This window comes from Crotalus tigris, unplaced genomic scaffold (assembly GCF_016545835.1).
Source record: "Crotalus tigris isolate CLP2741 ecotype Arizona unplaced genomic scaffold, ASM1654583v1 scf7180000018884.865410, whole genome shotgun sequence".
NCBI lineage: Eukaryota > Metazoa > Chordata > Lepidosauria > Squamata > Viperidae > Crotalus > Crotalus tigris.
Window position 1 is genome coordinate 131,867 of NW_024097256.1, and position 22,192 is coordinate 154,058.

At 39.9% G+C, this 22,192-nt stretch overlaps 1 protein-coding gene across 2 annotated transcripts; it reads right to left on the minus strand.

Annotated features, from left to right (window-relative positions):
• Positions 1-6,474: 6,474 nt before the first annotated feature.
• PDIK1L (PDLIM1 interacting kinase 1 like) lies at positions 6,475-14,438 on the minus strand. 2 transcript variants are annotated; one of them, XM_039357263.1, is made up of 3 exons: positions 14,335-14,438; positions 11,365-11,666; positions 6,475-9,907 (listed from the first exon to the last, which is right to left on the minus strand). In XM_039357263.1, the coding sequence occupies exons 2-3, from the start codon at positions 11,647-11,649 to the stop codon at positions 9,167-9,169; spliced, it is 1,026 nt and encodes a 341-aa protein (XP_039213197.1). In that variant the 5' UTR covers positions 11,650-11,666; positions 14,335-14,438; the 3' UTR covers positions 6,475-9,166. The 2 variants fall into 2 exon arrangements, with proteins under 2 accessions (XP_039213197.1, XP_039213198.1); XM_039357264.1 differs by lacking the exon at positions 14,335-14,438 and adding an exon at positions 13,864-14,305.
• Between the last annotated feature and the right edge of the window lie 7,754 nt (positions 14,439-22,192).

Here is a 22,192-nt window from a genome sequence, read left to right on the forward strand (position 1 = left end):
CACTTGCAGTGTCCTGGGGTCATGTGATCACCTTTTGTAAACTTCTTAGCTGGCTTCTAACAAGCAAAGTCATTGGGAGAAGCCAGATTTGCTTAATGACCGTGCGATTCATTTAATGACTGTGGAAAAAAAGGTGTAAAATGGGGTGATATTCACTTAACGACTGTCTTAGCCATGGAAATTTTAGGCTCAGCTGTGGTCGTAAATCGAAGGCTACCTGTGTTGCACACTTGTATAGCTGCCTCATAATATTATTTCATTTATTTGTCATACTCTTGTGATGATTCTGAGTTGTCAATTCCTGGAATCAAAGAATCACTTGCAGGGTGACCTGTGGAATTTTAAACACTGGAAACTTGTTTTTCCATTTTTAAAAGAAATTTATTATTTTGGGACACTGTGTTTAGTCATCAAACCACTCTCCCCCCCCCCCAATTGTATGATGCATTCAAGAGGTCATAGCACAGAGAAAGCCTCAATCTAGAAAATCCAATGTGAAATGTTCAGTCTCTGATAATTTGTCTACACTGGAAAGCCAAGTGCCAAATTTATGTTATAATAACAACAAAGGAAATTTTATCCCAGGGCAGTTTTGGAGACAAATGGCAGGATATGTAGTGTTTCTCTTAGAATTCTTGCCAAGCACCATACCCATAAGCAAGGGATATTGTGAACTAACACTGTTGAATTTCTGTCCCCCCCCCCATTTAATATGCTTTCCAAATTAGACAGGAAAGCTAAGCCATGGTGTCATCTAGTCCCCTCTTACAGCTCATTCCCACCGTGAATTATTATATAGCAATCAAAGAGAAATGAGCCTATCTCCAATATGAAGATAAGAAAATTTTCAGAAATAGAGTCTGGTCAGAGACGCTGCTTATACAAAACATACTGTACTTTGAATAGACCAGTGGTTCTCAACCTGTGGGTCGGGACCCCATTTGGGGTCGAACGACCATTTCACGGGGGTCGCCAAACAACACAGTCCGCCATTTTTTTCCCCTTTTCCTTAGCTGTGCTACTCCCTTTTATTCTATTGGCTTTTGAAAGCCAATAGAATAGACTCTCTTGAACAGAGTCTAATTCTATTGGCTTTCAAAAGCCAATAGGAATTGTCCAGGCTGTCTCTGCCCTACTGAGCCTGCCAAAAGTCCCATTCTGAAACGGTGCTGCACCAGTTGAGTAGTCCTCGACTTACGACCGGTTGAGTAGTCCTCGACTTACGACCGGTTGGGGGTCGCGGCATTAAAAAGGTTGAGAACCACTGGAATAGACTAAAAGCACAGCTGGCCTATCCCAATATTCTCTGGCATACAATGACCAGTCAGTTAAAGAGGGAGAACCTCAACAGGGCAATGCAACAGTCCCGTTCCACCCATGATCTGAAGCAGCTGTTATTTAAGGCATGTTACTTTTGATTCAGGAGAAATAATATTGCCACCCAGTCTTATATTAATGGGCTTAATACTTTTTAAAAAAACATCTAAACCAGAGGTCTTCAAACTTGGCAACTTTTAAGACTTGTGGACTTCAACTCCCAGAATTCCTCAGCCTGGCTGATGAATTCTGGGAGTTGAAGTCCACAGGTCTTAAAGTTGGTCATCTCATTGTATCGGATAGATCACCGTTGGTCATCTCATTGTATCAGATAGCAGCAAATTATGTTGCTTAATTGTGTCTTGAGTATAGCTCTGAGTTAAAGGCAAGGGGATTGGAAAGAGATTCAGCTATCATCATAGTCTTTACAATCCCATTGACTTACAAGCATTCATTTAGGGCAGTGTTTCTCAACCTTGACAATTTTAAGGCATGTGGACTTCAACTCCCAGAATTCCACAGCCAGCATTGCTGGCTGTGGAATTCTGGGAGTTGAAGTCCACATGCCTTAAAATTGTCAAGGTTGAGAAACACTGATTTAGGGATTGTTCAAAGTTACAGTGGCAAAGGGATTTACAACTGGTCCTTGAACTTACAAACCATTGCAGCATGCCCATGAGCACGTGATCAAAATTCAGACATTTGGCATCCGGCATATATTTAGGATAGTTGCAGCATTCCAAGGTCACATGACTGCCATCTGTGACCTTCCCAGCCATCTTCCGACAAGTAATGTCAATGGGGAAGCTGGGTTCCATGATTCATTTAACGACTGCAGTGATTCACTTAACAACTGTGGCAAAAAAGGTCATAAAATCAGGCATGATTCGCTTAACAACTTCCTTGTTTAGCAATAGAAATTCCGGTCCCAATTGTGACTGTAAGTCAAGGACTATCTCAGGGGTAGACAACCTTGGCTCTTTTATGACTGGTGGACTTCAACTCCCAGAATTCCTGAGCCAGCATGGCTCAGCTTGGAAACCTCTCACTTTCCCCTCAGCATGGCTGGCTCAGGAATTCTGGGAGCTGAAGTCCACCAGTGATAAAAGAGCCAAGGTTGCCTACCCCTGGACAAGCTGTATCTTCATAGGTGCCATAAGTCCAGCCAGCCATTACTGAAAGGATATAAACCCTTTCCCCTGTTACTATTACTTTGACACAAGGGTCAGGTGACTCTGGAAAAGGGAATTAATCGCTTCTGTGGGAAACAGCTTCCCTTCAGGCGTTTACTCAGCCTTTCTCAGGAAGTGAGCCTGAGCAGGATTAGGAAATAGATTTCCTGCTTGCCAAATATGTAGTCCATTGTTTTTTCTGAAAGTTAAGATTCCCCAACAAGAGTGGTACAGCAATGACATGAATGTCAGATTTAAGAATAGGTGCCTCTGAGCATTCTGGGATATGGCGCTTGTTTTGATTATGCACTTATTATTAACGGATCACATCTGTCCTTCAGGTGAGAGTATAGATTGAATGCAGTTGGAGATCAAGTCAAGAGCAATACAATTTGAAACAAATTCTAGGGAAATGTACCACCTAGCGGGTATAAAAGGTACTGCAACAATTCCCAGTTGCTATTATCCTGAGCATTTCTAGCCAGAATTGCTCAACTCATAACATTATGAAACCTTTACTTTTGAATCCTCCTCCTCCTCCTCCTCCTCCTCCTCCTCCTCCTCCTCCTCCTCCTCCTCCTCCTCCTCCTCCTCCTCCTCCAGTTTTTGCATTAACCCAACCTGCTTAACATGCCATCTTGAAAAGCAAAAACCTCACTTTTTTTTATCATGTCTAGAAAATAATTGATTTGATTTGGTTACTGGTCTATTTATTTTATAGGTTGTCCAGCCTGAAGAATTCTGAGGAACATCAATATTTCTCAGTGCCTTGTGATGTTGCAGTTATCTTGGTGGAGAAAATGTTTTTTTGTTGTTGTTGTTTTTAAAAGGAATGACAATATAGCTTGTCAAAATACTGGCTCACAGGTAGCGTTATAACGTAGGCATGGGAAAGCAAGCTATGTATAAAGATCTCCAGGAAATAGACCCTAGATTTGATTACGGACGCAACAGATTTCAACAGAGGATTGCACAAAGCTGTCTACATATCATCTTAAGTTATAACGTTATTTGTTTGGATTTGAACCCAGTCACTGTGATTATATGGCTTAGAACATTGTGGATTAATAAACTATGATTACAATGAACCATCCAGGTTAGAGAAGCTATTTACAAAAGATTAAACTCATCCAGAAAACTCCTTGTAGTTTTCTTAGTAACATTATGGAAATTTTTGGCCTTTTGTCTTCTTCCAAAATATTTTTCTTACAGTACTATCTAGTCTAGCCTTCAACCCTAGTATTTTTTGCTAGCCTTAAATACTAAACTGAAATTTTCTGGTATATCCCCAATACTAACCAAGTCTTATCTTGCTGTAGTTTTTTTTCAGACAGGGTCGGCTAGATGCTCTACCAGCATATGCAATTTTTTTTTAAAAAAGAAAACTTACACTTTTTATAAGATTCAAAACACAAACCTAATATGTGTTTAATAAAGACAAATTGGGCAGGTATCTTCAACAGGATTTTGAACTGAACAGTGTGATTTTTCATACGGAAAACATTCAAAGGACAGAAACCTCAGATGTTGCTTAGCTTCCTCTATGAAAAATTTATCTAGCTAACCGCACCAGGCAACGGTCTATCATTAGGCTGCAGTTTCAGACAGAAGCTCTCATTGGCTGATTCATGGGGAAGAGCACCATTTGAAACATTCTCAGAAAACAAACAAATCGAAAGTGACTGTGAATTTCTACACACTGCCACACAAAGCTGCATCTCCTTATCCACAGGTGTAGATAAGCACACAAAAGTTAGGGCAGGGGCAAGTAGATCGAGGCAGCATAAGCATAAATTCTTGAGACCTGATCTGCAAGGAGCTAGTTTTCAGTTCTATGGAAGGAATTTACTTATTTATAAATTCTCCCAAGTTTCTAAAGTGAATTGTGCCAGCTCCATTCAGATGATCCCCAGCCAAGAGTATTTGCACTTGGAGCTGGAATATTGTTTTCTCCTTGGGAAACATAACTGAGACTGGAACAAGATTAAATCAGCAAAATGCATGCACTGTACGCTTCATGATAAAGCTATAACCAGATCCATTTACACCAAATAGCATTTTAAAATACTATTTGGAATAGCAAAAATATTTTTTTCTGCAGGACATTTACAGGACTATTTTCTATAGATCTGTCCAGGAGCAACTCTTATTACGTTTTATACTGTGGAATTTATCCTAGTTAAGTAGGCACAACATTGCATCATTAGTACCCAGGTATTATTCCCCAAGGCCTTCTTAAAATAGCTGAACTGTGACCGCAAATAAGCCTTAGCAGAGGAGATATTTCATTCTGCATTCTGCCTTACAGAACAAAAAATCAGCATATTGACTGTCACATGGAACTGCATCAGCAGCCAGAGCAGTTTTCAATTATGATTGAAAATAATTGTTTTATTAATTTATTAATAAAATATTTAATATTTATTAAAAAATAATAATTGTTCCTGCTCTCTGGAACAATCCCAGAGGTGAGATTGGCTCCCACACTCCTGTCGTTTCCAAAGACCCTCAAGACCTGGCTCTGCTGGATGGCTTGGGGACCCAACGGGGGAGCTTCATATGGGAAGTAGTTGATTAATTAAAACCTAATTCCACCTCCAGAATCGAGGCCTTTGAACTCTGGTGCTGGAGAAGACTCCTGTGAGTCCCCTGGACTGGAAGGCGATCAAACCGGTCAATCCTAGAGGAGATCAACCCCGACTGCTCTTTAGAAGGCCAGATCCTGAAGTTGAAACTCAAGTACTTTGGCCACCTAATGAGAAGGAAGGACTCACTGGAGAAGAGCCTAATGCTGGGAAAGATGGAGGGCAAGAGAAGAAGGGGACGACAGAGAATGAGGTGGCTGGATGGAGTCACTGAAGCAGGAGGCGTGAGCTTAAATGGACTCCAGAAGATGGTAGAGGACAGGGAGGCCTGGAGGAATGTTGTCCATGGGGTCACGATGGGTCGGACACGACTTCGCAACTAACAACAAAATCCCACCTTCCCACCCTGTGAGTCCAGCTCCTGCCTTTCCCATCTGGTTTTAATGGTTCATAATTATGAATGGTTTTACCGGTATCTGATGTGTGCCATGACTGTCAATTTTAATATCTTTCCTTTTTTAATGATTTATGTTTTAAAACATTAAAAACATTATGCCCAGAGATGTTGGATACGAGATGGGCAGCAAATAAAATTTCTAAACAAACAATTTAAGGAAATGAGATCCAGCACAAACAAATGGAACCACCACGTTTTTCTCTATCAAAAGATTTGAAACATTTTCCAGGAGAGTCTCATATAGGGTACATTAGAATAATTTTAATATAAAATTGCTAAAGAATAAATGAGTATGGTCAGATCTGTTTTCCAATCCAGAAGTAGGGAGTGTTGATTTTATCAGCCAAAATATACTCCTAAGTCATAGACACAACTTGATTTCTGGGAACTGTGTTGCAAATCAGGGTGTGTACATTAGGCTCTGTACTTCTTTCACAGAAATGAACAATAAACAAAATTATTCATCAATGTTTTATAGCCAAGCATGTCCAATAGAACTACTATCAGAGAATCTATGTTGCTTTAGCTGAACCTGAACAGACAATCAGATTAAGCTTTGTGCCTGTTGATGCTTGAATTAGGACATTACTTGAAGAACAAGTATTTAAGAAGCAGAACAGTAATCCTAACAAAAACAGATGAGATTTAAGGATGAAGCCAAGCTTGCAGATAATATCCAGATGTTCTGTACTTCAATTGACAAAACTGTCCATCTATTGTTTTTATTGACTCCTAAAATAGGCCATGTGAACCAGTTGTCATTTTTCAAAACTGCTTCTAGACATAACAATGAAAGAGATGTCAACATTCGCTCAAACTCAACTCCTTGCTCAAAAAAACATGTCTGTCTGTCTGTCTTCACCACACAGTAAAATTCTATCCTGGAAAAGTTAACAAAATATAATTCACTTAGCTAATAAGAACAAAAAAAATCATATTACAATTCATGGGTCAATTCAGACTTTTATTTTTTTTAAAAAAAGTCATGAACTCAATAAATTACACAATAATTTCTCCCTTAATAAATTTTTCACAAAATAAAATTTACAATTTAGAGAAGGCTTTGAAACTCCTCTCTTTTGAAGTGCTGATGAGTTTTTTTTTTTCTTTTATGTTACGCTGGTGGATTGTTCTGTAACTGCTACTATTGGTTTCAAAGACTTACAGGAAATCAAACCAAACACAAGCAACAACAAAAATCACACAGAGATTTTAAGGGATAATTATTCAGTAGGTAATAAATGGAACAATCAAGTTGGCATTCAATGCCAACATACTAAGCACCATGAATAGAAGTGACCAGGGAAGTTTCCCCAACTTTTAAAATAAGAAACAAGTGCACTTTTAAAATTAACTGTGTTACTGGGCAATATTGTAATTCACTCTATTTGTAGATTCTGTACAGCACTAAAAGGTACACCAAATAATATATCCAAAACCTGAAAGACTTGTTAAGTGCCAAGAAACTGTATGTAGTAATCAGACTAGTTAGGACATATATGACTGAGAGTTCCTGGTTTTTCTAATACACAAGGACTGTCAAGATCCTGCACTCATATTCTTTCTGTTTAACACAAATATTATGTAATTGTTCAGCTGATGGGAGATACAATGTCATTAAGCACAGGATAACCACAGAAGTCATCCTATATGCAATGCAATCTTGTCTCTAAAGGCACAAATGGTGCTTTAAAGAATGAAGACGTTTGTTTACTTTGAAACACTGATATTCTAAAAGTATGTAAGTTGAGCCCTTGTCTTATACTCTCAGTTAAAGGACGGACATTACCTGGATCTTCAGCTAAAACAATTTAGCACTGCAAGCCAGACATATGCTATCCCATTGAAATTCTCTTAAAATATATCTGTGTTAATGTGACATTTCTTTAAATGTTATTTTAGCGAAGATTTTTAATTTGATTTTTTCCAAAACTGTATCAATTATTAAAGTAACAATCCTATGCATACTTATTAAACTAACAATCCTATGCACACTTACCTCACTAAACTCTGTGAGACTTCCTTCCTATTAGCAAGCAAAGGATTATACTACATGACTGATAACTACACTGAACAAAAAAAACATGTATTTTTCAAGTTTTAGAAATATATTCCCTTGAATGTCCCCTTGTTTAATGTGGACATAGCAGCTAAGGAATAAACAAATACCTTTTCTTATCTACTTTTCAGATTCTAGGCATATCAAACAAGGATTTTAAAATATAATTTCTACAGTGCTTCTTGTAAGAAAACATAGGGCAATTCACTTTCTGGTTTCTGTGCTGTAGCCGATGGCACCAGGACAGTTTCAACCTGTACAATAAAAAGTTCTTGACAACAAAATGAAGACATATAATACACTATGTCCTCTCAATTTACTCATAAATTGAGTTTTCATTTGCACCAGGTTTGCAATTCTTTTTAATTGTATGTATGAACAAAATGCTGCAACCTGCAAGTCAGTAACTTGGAAGAGAAGCAGGTTGCTGAGTGCTTCAGAGGAAAACAAAAACAGGGAAAGATTCACTTTAGCAGTACAGGCTCCAGTTATGATCCAGTACAGTGACGACAGTACTAATGGACCATCAGTATGGCACAACAATAGCGGAATGAACATTTAGGCTTCTGGTTCAACTACTTATACGTGCCTCTGTCTGTACATGTGTTAGGAAAACAGTGGCCAACTTTCTATAATTTTCACCCAAACTGTATGGGGAACAGAAGTAATGGATCTCAGCCAGACAACAAACTAAATCTTGAGGGTACCATAGTTGAAGATTTTCAGAAAAATCTTCCTTTTTAAAAAAAAACAAAGCTAGTTTTTAAAAAATCCTGAATTAAAATAAGACTGAAAATCAAATACAAAATATAGGTGTGACCAGTAACTGTGGGTCTACCAAATAATCATTTGGTTATTCTTGAAAAATATAGCTAAATGTATCACGGCAAAGTGTTGGCACCTCAACTGGAATGAGCCATCAGCATATTTAATACAACCTTCCGAACAAACGCAATCTTCAAAACTAAAATTTTTCCTACAGTGCTTGAATCAGAGGTTTCTTGTGCATCATATTGTAGACCTCAATTTGTCTCATCACATTGTTTTATGGGGAAGAAAAAGGAATGGACACAGAAACTGGCGTATCAAAGAATGTGTCACAATCATTCAATTCTATGAATTCTATAAATTTGGGACATATCTTTTCCATACTGGAAGGGGTTACATCACCCATAGTGACATAAATATATACACATTTACTCTACAAAGTTGACTGATGATTTGCATTACCAGCACGCAAGTCTTCTCCTTCAAGGACATTCAAGATTCTACAGTAAGAAATTGGAATGTTTGAAATATTCCATAAAGTATTTCTAGAAAACCATTGCCTAACTTGTTAATTGTCCTGACAAGATGGAAAGCTTGTTATAGATGTAGTTTGGGAATATACATATTTGGATACTGAAACAAGAACAACCTTTTGCTTAGCTTACAAAAATAAAGAGAAATGCAGTGGGGAAAAGATATGGAACCCTGACACTTAAAAGGTGAATTAGTCTGGTTTTTTTGCTTCTTTAAAATGCTGCACCATTGTTATACACATTCCTGCCAAAAAGGCAAAGTACTTCTTCACAGGTCACGTGTCCCAACTGCTGTCTTTAAAAGCAATTTTGACTAACCGGAGTTCTAGTTCAAAAGCATCTGGCCGGTCTTGTGGGTTAGCAGAAAGCATTTCCTTAATCAGCTGTTTCATGCAAGCGTTCATTTTCTTTTTCTTAACAGGTATGAGTAGTTCCATTTTTGGATTTTCCAGCAATGCCTCTCCAACGGGTACAATCTCAGTCCCTTGTTTCACGTAACTGCCCAAGAGTTCTTTCTTCGTCTCTGTGTCTATGAAAGTGATCCTTTCTAACATTGCCCAGATTATAATCCCCAATGCAAAAATGTCTGCTTTGGCAGTGTAATGACCTTCCCAAACTTCAGGAGCCATGTAGAAGTCTGTGCCACAAGCTGTAGACAGAAAACATTTATTTACATTCACAGGCTCTTCAGGATTTTGTCCTGATGCTGAACAAACCTTGCTTAGGCCAAAGTCTGCTACTTTCAAAGTAGGTTCCAAGTCACTAGCATCCATCCTGCTTTGAGAGATCAAGATGTTGTCAGGCTTGAGGTCACGGTGAATGATCTGATTTTTGTGCAGAAAAGCCAGGGCGCTGCTGAGCTGAAGCATAAAACTAGTGTTGGTCTTACGGCTGGGCTTTCGGGATAGGAGGTATTCATTCATATCACCTCCATCACAAAAATCCATCACAAACCAAAGATAGTAGGCACTTCTGGGATCAAAGGCAATTTCACCTTTCAAGGAGGTCTCTACAAGCTACAACACAAAGATATTTCAGGTATATATTGAACATACATGATTCAAATCCCAATGTACAGCACATTAATCAAACCATGAGGTATCAAGGCATGAATGACTATCCAAGGGCCCCGAATCTAGGAAAATGCTGGCTTCTAAACAAAAAAGGAAATCATAGTTTGGAACTATGTTCATTTAATATCATTTTCCATTTGCTCAACAGAATTTTCTGTTCTTTAGTGTAAGGGATTCTCTTACATCATTTATGTCTGGATGCACTAGAAAAATTATATGAATTACATCATTTCATTCTCTCCTGCAAATGCCTATATGTGGTTTATAAAACTAATCCAAACTACTCTTTCATTTCTGATTTGTCAGCTAAAACTGTGTTTACATATTATGCTAATCCAAAATGTTATGAGTTTGGCTTGGGCTAACTTCATTATTATTATTATTATTATTATTAAATCCTTACGGCTTATAAGTGATGGTTTATTGCTGTTGTGTAAACCAAACCTTTATAGCTTAATAAACCATAATTGTCCATGTTAAATGATAAACACTACAAACTATAGGTAGATATCATAGATTACCATTATGAACATAAATGCCAAATGTTAATTTAACTCTTGGTAATAAAACTTACTTAATGGACCACTGAGCACAACTCTTTATTTGTGTAACTGTGACCAGACTAACCTGAAAAAACAATAAAATAGCACAGCTACAAAACAAAAGGCTTTAGCTTTTAATTTTCAAAGTTAATTTTAAATGTCCCAAGTGTATTTCTATATTCCATTAATGAAATATATATTGCTGAGCAGGTCTTTTGGTAATCTGCTTAAAAATAAATCCGGCATAAAAAGAAAACTAATTTGTTTTCATAGACTTTCATAATTTTGTAGCATACTGGATGGGGAGGACAATTAACCTGACAAGAACTTGACGTTGGCATTTTAAGAAGAGACTTCTAATATATTATTTTAATAGCATTTATTTTTGATCTTATTAATCTCAATATATAATTGAGTTCAAAGAACAAAATAAATTTCATTAGAGTTGATCAAGCTATTTCTTTTTTTTTTAAAGTGGTCTCACATTAAAAGAATTATTAATGCACCTTTTCCCAATGGGAACAATTTTTCCTTACAATGCTACAAAAATTATTTACCCAAGATAAATAACCACATTTCTGCTTAAACAAGCACTTAGAGACAATTAACTGAATGTCCTGGCTTCCAATGTTCCTCAGTGGAAGTGTACTCTGTTGTTTCCCTGAAGGTTCATGTTGCTTAGTGACAAGATTTTTGAAATATCTAAAACTATATCAAATACAGAAAAGCAAACATATTTGCTTTCCCGTATTTATAAGGAATGGCAATCTCTATTTCACTGTTTGGTAATCAAATAGCTGACTTTTTTTTTTTTTACCTTTAATGCAATGTCTCTTTCATTATTTACAACTTTATTACCTGTAAATAAAGTGAAGAACTGGAACCATGGGACATCTTCTGAACCATGCCGTCTTTTTGCAATATGCATTCCTCCAAGTGGATTACATTTGGGTGTTGGCTTTTAATACTACTAAGTGCCCAGAACTCACGCAAGGCTAATTCTACATTCTCTGGAGCATGACATCGAATTTTCTTCACTGCAACACGCGCAGAGGTTTTCCTTACAACTGCTTCATATACCACACCATAGCTGCCATGACCAACCTCTCTTATTAGATCGTATTTTGGCTGGCTACTCACCATCTTCAAGGTCAAGGTGTCTATGGAAATAAAAACAAAAAATATAGCTGATTTTTGTTTTCACACAAGATAAAATGGAGTTTTTGTTAATCCAGTCACTGTAGCTGACAAAATAACGCATGATTTATTGCTTAACATTTTGCACATTTGAAGCAATTAGTTTAGTCAAGAAACTATTATTTAACATGACATATGAATTCAGTCATATAATATAATGTATCTATTCAACTGCTAGCTGTTAGAATGAAAGTCTTAAGCAGTTTGGTATAAGCTTATTTGATAATCTTTTTGCAGCTTTATGAACTTGTCAAGGCCTAACATAGCTCACCTGGCTGCAAGTATAATCTATCATTTCAGAGAACAGGAGAAAACAATTCTGGTGCTAAGAACTATCTCACTGTAGAAAACATATCTGGAGTTTTACTGATGCAGTAACTATAGTTTAAAAATGTAATAAATGCTGCTATTTATGGCTAACTTTAAATGTTTCTACCATTTTTTTCATATTTTGCAAGCCACCTTGAAAAACCTTTATATTCTAAAATGCAGTATGAATAACAAACAAAACCTCATTACTGGTACTCCACTTTGCTACTGGTACCCCCCAGTAGGACAGTAAATAATGCTGATACGAATATACTTCTGTTAGTCTTTAACATTTGATAATATGTAAAAATATTACAAACAAAATACTCAGCAACATTAAGAAAGTCATATAAAGATGCATGAAAGTATAAAACAAAGGCATATATACTTTAACAATCCAGAAATGGGCACCCTGTTTTTTTCTATGAAATGAATAAGATTGAATAAAGCTCAGTATAGGGGAGGATATGTTTTAGCTATCTTTTTCTTATAGCAGTAGGAAAACAATGCTGAGATCACAATAATCAAATGAAACAAGGAATGCTGTTAAATATCCTCCAATGGCAGAAAAAAAGGAGAATGTATTATACACATAGCATATTTGAGCAGAGAGCTGTGTTGGATAATTCATAGCTATTCAAATAGCTTTTCACAGCCACTGAAAGTTACAGAAATACATCAGGACAATTTTAATGTATGGCTCTGCTTCTACTCATTCCCTTCCCCATTTAACTTTCACTTATCTTCATAAACCCATTTTTAAAATAAAAGTGTAAATAAACTGGGTCAATCTGTGCAGCAGCAAAACATATTTTCTGCATATATTTATCTAACGGACAAAATATCAACTTCCTTGCTGGTACCTTTGCTCAGTTCTGAACATTCTAGTAGGGTTGGCTAGAATTTTACCCACCACATTCTAAAGATAACAATGCAGGCTTATAGTTGTTATGGAAATATCTTCTTAGGGGCAAAATTATTCAACTCCCCCCAACTGACTTGATCCCACTGCTCAGCTGAACTCTCTGTCAGGCTGACCTTAGGCCAGTGGTTCTCAACCTGTGGGTCGGGACCCCATTTGGGGTCGAATGACCATTTCACGGGGGTCGCCAAACAACGCAGTCCACCATTTTTTCCCCCTTTTCCTTAGCTGTGCTACTCCCTTTTATTCTATTGGCTTTTGAAAGCCAATAGAATAGACTCTCTTGAATAGAGTCTAATTCTATTGGCTTTCAAAAGCCAATAGGAATTGTCCAGGCTGTCTCTGCCCTGCTGAGCCTGCCAAAAGTCCCATTCTGCAAACGGAGCTGCACCAGTTGAGTAGTCCTCGACTTACGACCAGTTGAGTAGTCCTCGACTTACGACCGGTTGGGGGGTCACGGCCTTAAAAAGGTTGAGAACCACTGCCTTAGGCCAAGTCAAGCATATCATACTCCTATGAAGCAAAAGCAGCACCTGGGTGGAAAAGGTCCAAATTCTCCTACTCAGTTCAGGAGGAGAATTGTCAACAGGGATATGAAATTAACCCCCGAGGAACCCAATTTCCTCTTTCACAACCTGGAGGGGGATGTCAGTGCAGCCCTTTGCAACCCAGGCGCGTTTATTGAGGAATAGGCCCCACTGTAGCTCGGCTCGGTCTAATCTACGCTGTGGGCCTCGTCAAAGGGGACTCCCAAAGATGCACCAAACGCTCCTGCACCGCCAAGCGGAAGGAGAGGGCAACGGGCCGGTGCCCACCGGAAAGAAGCCGGAAACCTCCCATTTGGGGGGTCGACATCTCAGCCGAGGCCAGCGGGGGAACAGGACAAGGCAACGCCACCTTTAAAGACCCGAACCCGGCAGTCTACCCACCGTCGACCTTTGGCCCCGGGCTCGCCCTCGGTCGCCGCCGCCGCCGCCGCCACCGCGGGTGGCTCCCAAGCGCTTGGCCGGCTGCAGCCGCGAAGAGCGTCCCCGGCCGGCCTCATTCTCCACCGCTGCACCGGACTCGACAGCCCGGCGTCAAGCTAGGTGTGAACGGGCCGGGGTTGGACAGCCACGGCGGGTGCTTCTGTATTGGGACACAGACGGCCTCCCGCAGCGACCCGCCGGGCGCGGGAAAGCAGGCGGCCGTGGTAGCGAAAGCCTCGCCCGCAGCACCAAGGCCGGAGACACGGGCGCCCAAGGGCCGGGCCGCTCGCTGCAGCCTCCATAGGCGCAGGTCAGGGGCGCGCACCAGCCGCTCGCCGTGCTCTCCGGGCCTGTCAAAAGGCGTCCTCGCCGCCCTGGCGCGCCCCGGCCTCCCGAACGCGGCCGAGCGTCGCTTTTAATGCTTATCTTTACCTCAGAGCTGCCGCCGAGCTCTCTCCTCCTGGCCGCCATTATCGGGCTCCCTTCCCCCCCTCCTTTACTTCTCCCGGGTTCCCTGACACACCCCCTTCTGGGCCCGCCGCGCGCACCCCGAGGGGCGTGGCCGCGGTCCGGGAAGTCGGCCTCGGCGCTTGCTCGGTCCGCTTCTCTGATTGGTTGCAGGAGAGGCAGGCCTTTGGCGTCCATTTCACGGGTTGGGGAAGGGAGCGCGGGGGCGAGCGCGCGCCCCTTCTCATTGGCTGCCTATCTGTCGCTCTCTCTCTCTCTCTCTCTCTCTCTCTCTCTCTCTCACTCACTCTCGTCGCGTGCTCTGTATTAACCTCGCGCGCTTGCCCGGGACCCTGCAGAGGGGGTGTTTGCGTGCTCGGAGTGTTGCATTGCTTTGCGTTGCGTTGCGTTGCGTTGTTTGCATTGCGGCACCAAAATGCGGCGGGCCCCTTCTGACCTCTGCTGCGGTGCAGTTCTCCCACCAGTATTCCAGTATTTGAGGAGCTGCCACAAAGAAGAGGGCTTCAGACTATTCTCCAAGGCACTAGAGGGCAAGACAAGAAACAATGGTTGGAAACTGATCAAGGAGAGAAGCAACCTGGAATTAAGGAGAAACTTCGTGACAGTGAGGACAATTAACCAGTGGAACAGCTTGCCTCTAGAAATCATGGGCGCTCCATCACTGGAGGTTTTTAAAAAGAGGCCAAACAATCTCCTGTCTGAGATGGTATAGGTTCTCCTGCTTGAGCAGGGGGCTGGACTAGAAGACCTCCAACGCCCCTTCCAGTTCTATTCTATTCTATTGGAATGGAGCAGGAGGTTGCTCGGAGTAGAGGGCGATCCCGGACGATGCACGACGGATTTTCCGGGGAGGTTTGGGTCGTGATGACAGCTTGTTCCAGCGGCTGACCTTCGCGCACGCAACCTCTCTCTCCAGGGAGCTGAGGCCGTGTTTAGTTGCGCCTGCTAGGCTTTTCACCTCCTTTTGCAGCCATCTCCGCAGCCCGCGCTGCCCCCTCTTCGACTGGTTTCCCCCCTACCCAAAGCCTACCGTGGCTACCATCACCTGGAGATCTTCCTGCTGGATCTGTTTGCATCTCTCATCTTTGTTTTCCTTCCTCTAATTTAGTGTTGGCACACGTTTGATGCTTAATGGTTTTGCTAATTTAGCTTAAAAAAGATGAGGGAGAAAATCCGGTTTTCATCATAAATAGTTGGTTATTATTTTCTTAGCCTGGGGCTGATAGGTGGCATTTTTGGGTGGCTGCCTTTTCACCACGCCAGGCCATGGAGATACCTTCTTCTTTGTATGCTGCAGGGATGTGAAGGTTGAAATCTGATGGTGAGGTTTTTCCCACACTTCTCTTCTGCAGCTGGAAAATACAGCTGTTTGTATTTTCCCTTAAAGCAGCGGTTCTCAACCTATGGGTCGCGACCCCATTTGGGGTCGATCGACCATTTTACGGGGGTCGCCAAACAATGCGATCCGCCATTTCCCCCCCTCAGGGGGCGGCGCCGCGCATACGCGCCGTGCAGGGGGGCGGCGCCACGCATGTGCGGCACGTTCGTGTGACGGGGGTCGCCGTCACACAAACGTTGAGAAACGCTGCCTTAAAGGGACACTGCTTCTTATTTTTCATAACTAAGAAGCAGATCTATGCAGAATGTGGACAGGTGTAATGCGTTGGAGAGAATGCACCACATCTACTGTATGATGTGAACTATAGGGAGTGCCCATTCAAATGTAGGACTCTACTTTTTTCTCAGAGTATCTGATTTGTTTTTTGTTCAGAATTTTCTCAGCTATATTTTCCCCACAGCTCTGTCCTGCAATGTTTTAACAAGCCTGTAGAGGGCTGAGAAATCTGTATTTATTTAACAATCAAATTTATGGATTTATCTACCAAATTTATATAGTTGCCTATCTACCCGAGGCAATTCTGGGCAGCACATAACAAATGTGTAAAACCACAGATGTAAAAATATAAAATGATATTAACAGTATATATTACAAAAACATATATATTAATATTTATTGATAAATATAATTATATTTAGATATTTATGTAGATTAACCTGGATCTGCCCATGTTAGAGTTTTTGATGTTAGTCAGCATGGGCTTAGGGAGGTAGCGTTGGAAGTTAGAGGGTGAAATGTTAGATGCCTCATCTAAATTCAGAGTTCTGTGCAAACATGCTGAAATATGCATTATAGAATTCTTCAGGAGCAAATATATTGTGAAGATAATGAGCATTGTAGCCACACAATGGATGCTACTAGGTTGAGAAAGTTGACTCCAGCTGTAGAACTGGAGGGTGCAACTGTTACATCTTTTTTCCTTCAGTTTCTAGAACTTCTAAAGATTTACATGACTGGCTGGGAAATTCTTGAGAATTCTAGCATTTAGACCAGGAACATTTAAGCTCAGTGCATGGAATATTCAAATTGTAATAGAACTACTAAATATTGAGATATTGAATTTCAGGCAAAATTTATTTTTCTGATGCAACTTCAGAAGTAAAATAAGGGACAGGGAAAGTGGCCCTCAGAGAACTGAGTTCAAGTTTGACCAGTGTATTTTCAAATCTTCCTCAGAAAAGGGATCCTAGAATCCCAAGATAGAATTGCAGAAATAATTGGTTCGCTGTTCAAAGGTTCACATGTTTTCAAGATCTTGCTGAATAAAGAGACGCTGATGTGCCTGTTGTTTTGTCCAGGAAAGTAGTGCTCAGCCTTTGTGATAAAGAGTTACTTCTCCAATTTAATTAAAAACTGGGAGATGGTTGTTATTAAGAGAGGACAGGAGAGAGAGCAGGAATCTGATCTATCATATCTGCCGTAAATTACATTTAGGGGTGTTTGTAAATATATAGCTATATATAAAATTTGTAACCTATATTCTTAACTCTTGCCATAAAATTCAACTATTTTACTTAGATTGTCTGTACTCCATTGGAATTATGTTGCATTTATTACATTCCCTTGCTCTTTTGCTTTGCCCCTTTTTTCAAATTAAAAACCTTGTAGCTGGGGCAGTTTTATACCGAATTATTTGAACCTCTGAAGACTTTGGTGAATACACTTGGAATTCTGCATCCAGTTTTGGTCACCGCGATGTAAAAAAGATGTTGAGACTCTAGAAAGAGTGCAGAGAAGAGCAACAAAGAGGACTAGGGGACTGGAGGCTAAAACCTATAAGGAACGGCTGCTGGAATTGCGTCTGTCTAGTTTAATGAAGAGAAGGACGAAGGGGGACATGATAGCAGCCTTCCAATATCTCAGGGGCTGCCACAAAGAAGAGGGAGTCAAGCTATTTTCCAAGGCACCTGAAAGCAGGACAAGAAGCAACGGGTGGAAACTAAGCAAGGAGAGAAGCAACCTAGAACTAAGGAGAAACTTCCTGACAGTGAGAACAATTAACCAGTGGAACAACCTGCCTCCAGGAGCAGTGAATGCTCCAACACTGGAAGTTTTTAAGAAGGGACTGGACAGCCATTTGTCCGAAATGGTATAGGATTTCCTGCCTGAGCAGGGAGTTGGACTAGACGACCTCCAAGGTCCCTTCCAACTTTACTATATTATTATTATTATTATTATTATTATTATTACAACATATATAATATGCCTGCTGGTATCTTTTGGTTTACAATTTGCTTGTCCAAAGACGCAGCACTTAACCAGAATGCTAGAAATACAGTTAATCAGTTTTATTCTGGTATGTTTTCAGCATAATACTGCCTAGCCAAATTTTTCACAAACTCAGGAAAAAGTGTGTGTGTGTGTGTATGTGTCAAAACAGTCCCCCCAGCTATCTATAATAGAGTTGTCATTAAGATTAGGTTGTTTCAGAATATCTGTCGGAAGAGGGCGCCTTAGAGCTTCAGAAGGAGCTTAACGTTGTGTCTGCCACAATAGAAAAAAGGCAGAGGAATCCTTTGGTTCAATATTGGTACCAACACTTCAGTCCTATGGAATCCCCTGATCCGTTTCTGTGTGGCAATGCTCAGTTCAGTGGCATGGAAATGAATGTGCTACCAACATCTTTATTTGGCTGGAAGGATGTAAGATAACAGGAGAGCTCTGCCTATTTGTGAGGACCAATATGAGTTTTGCAAAATGAGAAAAAGATGCAAAGGGAGACTTTTGCCACTCTGCAGGAAAAGATACAAAAGGGGGGCATAAAATAGAGAAACTCCCCTATGAAGAAAAACTGCAGTTTTTCTAATTTAGAATAAAGGTGGGTAAGAGAATTAAGGTTGAATTATAGAAAATCATGCAGGTAACAAAAAAAAAGATGGGGGGAGTATTCTATGTGTCAACGCTGCTAATATTGAATATTCTTGCTTTGACAAAATATGCAGAACTGTCTGGTATTTTTAGAGTTAATTCAGATGACAGAGAAAAGGGAGAGGAAATAACAAAAGCCCGGGAAAAGGAACGGAAGTGAATCTCTGCCCTCTGGGCTAATTGGAAGATGTGACTTGTGACTGCAAGATAAGGGAGGGGTTTAGCCAGAAAAGTTAGATGCCAGCAAGAAGAATTTAGATTCTGGCATAAACCTCCATGATGTGCCATCAATTTGTAACACTGGTAATAAAGGCTTTAGGATAAACATGCCTGGAAGTTCTTTGAAGTGTTTCATTAGTCGGAACCATGACACTATACTTTTCACAATAATAAAGTTCAGTCATGCATTATTATCAATTCAACAATTATAGCCTATTAAGAGAATAACAAAATTACAGACTTGGAAGGGACCGTGGAGGTCTTCTAGTCCAACCCCCTCCCTGTTCAAGCATTAGACCTTATTATACCATGTTTGTATATATCATGTTTGGCAGGAGACCAAAGGCTGCAATAGGTAGGAAAACCTGCAAAGTGGCTGGACATTTACTAGTTTGAAATAGTTGAAGGAATTTTTTTTAAACTCTGAGAAATCTATTTTAGATATTGCTCATAAGTTGATAATTTTTCTGAATCTTGGTGGAAATACATTCAGTAGCTACAGTCAGGCCAGTTCAGTCTTAGGCGAGTTTTACAGGAGACGGGGAGATAGAAATGCTAATTGTCCAGGAATTAAAATAAAATTCTTTAATGGAGCAGGATTCTGGTGGTACAGACTTGCTGAGGTAGAGAGAAAGAGGCTTTGAAAAATGCCCCTTTTAAATCTGCCTGTTTTATAGGGATGTTTATCAAAATCAAGGGAATTACAAGATAATGCAAGCTTTTTCTTTTTTTTCCAATTTTATTTATAATACAGTTAAACACAAACAAACATTGGATTTAATGTGACATTCCAGTATATACATTCTTATCAGATTATTCCACTTTTTACAATCAATTCTTCATCTCTACATATACATCTAAGTTTTATATACAATACTTATTCTAAAATAACATATATTTCTATCTTAATATTCATCTTTAATCCCAACCGTCCTCTTCGAATTCCTCCAGCGGTAAAATTTATCCCAGGTTTCATAATAAACTGATCCACATTTGTCTTTGCTGTTTTACATTTCCAGCATAGGGGTGAGATGTTTGAACCCATTTTGGCTAGCCTTACAGGTGGGAAATGCCATCTATAAAACATCTTGTAAAGATTTTCCTTATATGAGGTAGCTAAGGTGAGTTTCCTATTCCTTTCCCACAGTTCTGATAATGCAAGCTTTTTCAGTGTTAGCAACTTTAAGTGGTGTGGACTTCAGCTCCCAGAATTCCTCAGCCAGCAAGCTAGCTGAGGAATTCTGGGAGTTGAAGTGCTCACCTCTTAAAGTTGCCAGGGTTGAGAAATCCTGGGAGACTACAAAATTTGTTAGGAGACTTTATGTCAATCAGTGATGTCTCCACAACATATCTGTGAACATTAAGGAAGATTTCCTATCCTGCATGGACCTTCAACCTTTTTTAAAGAAAACATTGGCTGTAAATGAAGCCATATTCATAAGAAGTGCTGGGCTTTTTCAATCTCTTTCATTAAGAATATTCAAATCCTTCTGGGTAGTCATTTGATACCCCTGGCCAACTGTCTTTTTATAGTTTGAGTGCTCTTACTAGCTTGCATAACAGGTGGTAGTCAACTGGTTAAGCTTTTCCAAGTAGCAAAGGTTGTTGATTTCTGTCTTTCATTGTGCAGCTTTTAAAGGGCCAGGCTCTGAGAAAGAAATCTTAGACTCAAGCACCTATCAAATCAAACCATACAGCAGTAATCTAATATAGGTCCTGCCCTAGTGTTGCTCCTTGTTTTTAATCTTGCATATCGTGCAATGATTGTAGAATTCAGACAGCATACAAGTAAATATATTTTTGCAAGACCTCATAGTTGTTTTATAGTACTGTGAAACAAAAGCAGCACATCTATTCGTACTTCATAGAGTAAGGGATGTGCCTATTGAGCAGCTAAGCACCTTGAGAAAGATCTCAAGGCTTACCTGACTTCATGGAGCATCTAAGAGAGATTTCAAGAGGGAAATAACTCCAAGGAGACTTAGAATGGCCAACCAAAGAGTTGTTATGGCAGGGGATTTGACTTGCTTAGAAAAATATAAATCAGGGGTCTTCAAACTTGGCCCTTTTATGACTTCTGGACTTCAACTCCCAGAATTCCTCAGCCAGGCACATGTGCCTGGCTGAGGAATTCTGGGAGTTGAAGTCCAGAAGTCATAAAAGGGCCAAGTTTGAAGACCCCTGACATAAATGTTCAAACTGGTATTTCCCAGAGTTATGTTTGGTGTCTAAAAATCAGAGGTGCTATTCCTTGCATTATTTAAATGTTATAATTGTGCGCAGCTTGTATTACATATACATACTCTCAGACCTTCATCTTACACATTACCTTCTAGAATGAAATAGTGCATATTCCCAAATAATATGCTTGGCTTTTAAGACACTCCCTTCTTGAGAACATTAAATTGGGGGCTTTTGAACTGTATCACCAGACTGAATGTCTGGTTAAGTTGGCACTGTTGTAAGTTGCTCAACTCTTCATGGTAAATGAACCTCAAAAGGCTCTGAGAAATTACAACATGATTACCTAGAATAAAAACAACACTTTGGAGCTGGCTGGCTGAGGAATTCTGGGAGTTGAAGTCCACAAGTCTTAAAGTTGCCAAGTTTGAAGACCCCTGTCTAATCCAATCTCCTTCACCAGATTGTTGAGAGGATAAAATAGGAGGCAGCTCCTACCATCAAGTAGTAGCCATTGTCTTTGGTCCAAGGGGAAAGTCAGGATAGAAATTAATTAAGACCAAAAGGTATACCCTGCCTGCCAATTACAATCATAGGTCATGATTGCTGTAAAGTGAGTCACCCATGTGACTGGTCCAATTTTATTACCTTTTTGCAGCAGTCATTAAGTGTATAGCACAGTTATTAAGTGAACCAATTATTCGGTATGGGCTGGTTTTGATGAAAGCCAAAATGAAGGGTGTTCAGCAAAAATATTGTAAAACACAGTCATACGACCATGGGACACTGCAAATAGCCATAAATGGGGCTCATCCATTGAAACTTCAGATCTGGATCCTATGTACTTCAGAGAGGTCGGTCAGAACTCCAAACAGTCACCAAATGGTAGTCATAAGTTGAGGACTACCTCTACATTGCCCACTCTGGGAGATTACACTAATAGAACAAAATAAAACTAACCCCAATGCAATATCAAACCTCAATTAAAATGTTTGTAACCCATCATGGTAAAATGAAAATCTATAAAGATAACTCAGCTGTACCATCTATACCAGAAGCTAGTTGGAACAGCATAACAGTAGCAGTCTTGTTAATAAAATAAGTGGGCTTAATAAGCTAAGCCTACTTATCTTATTAGTAGGCAACCAGGGTGAG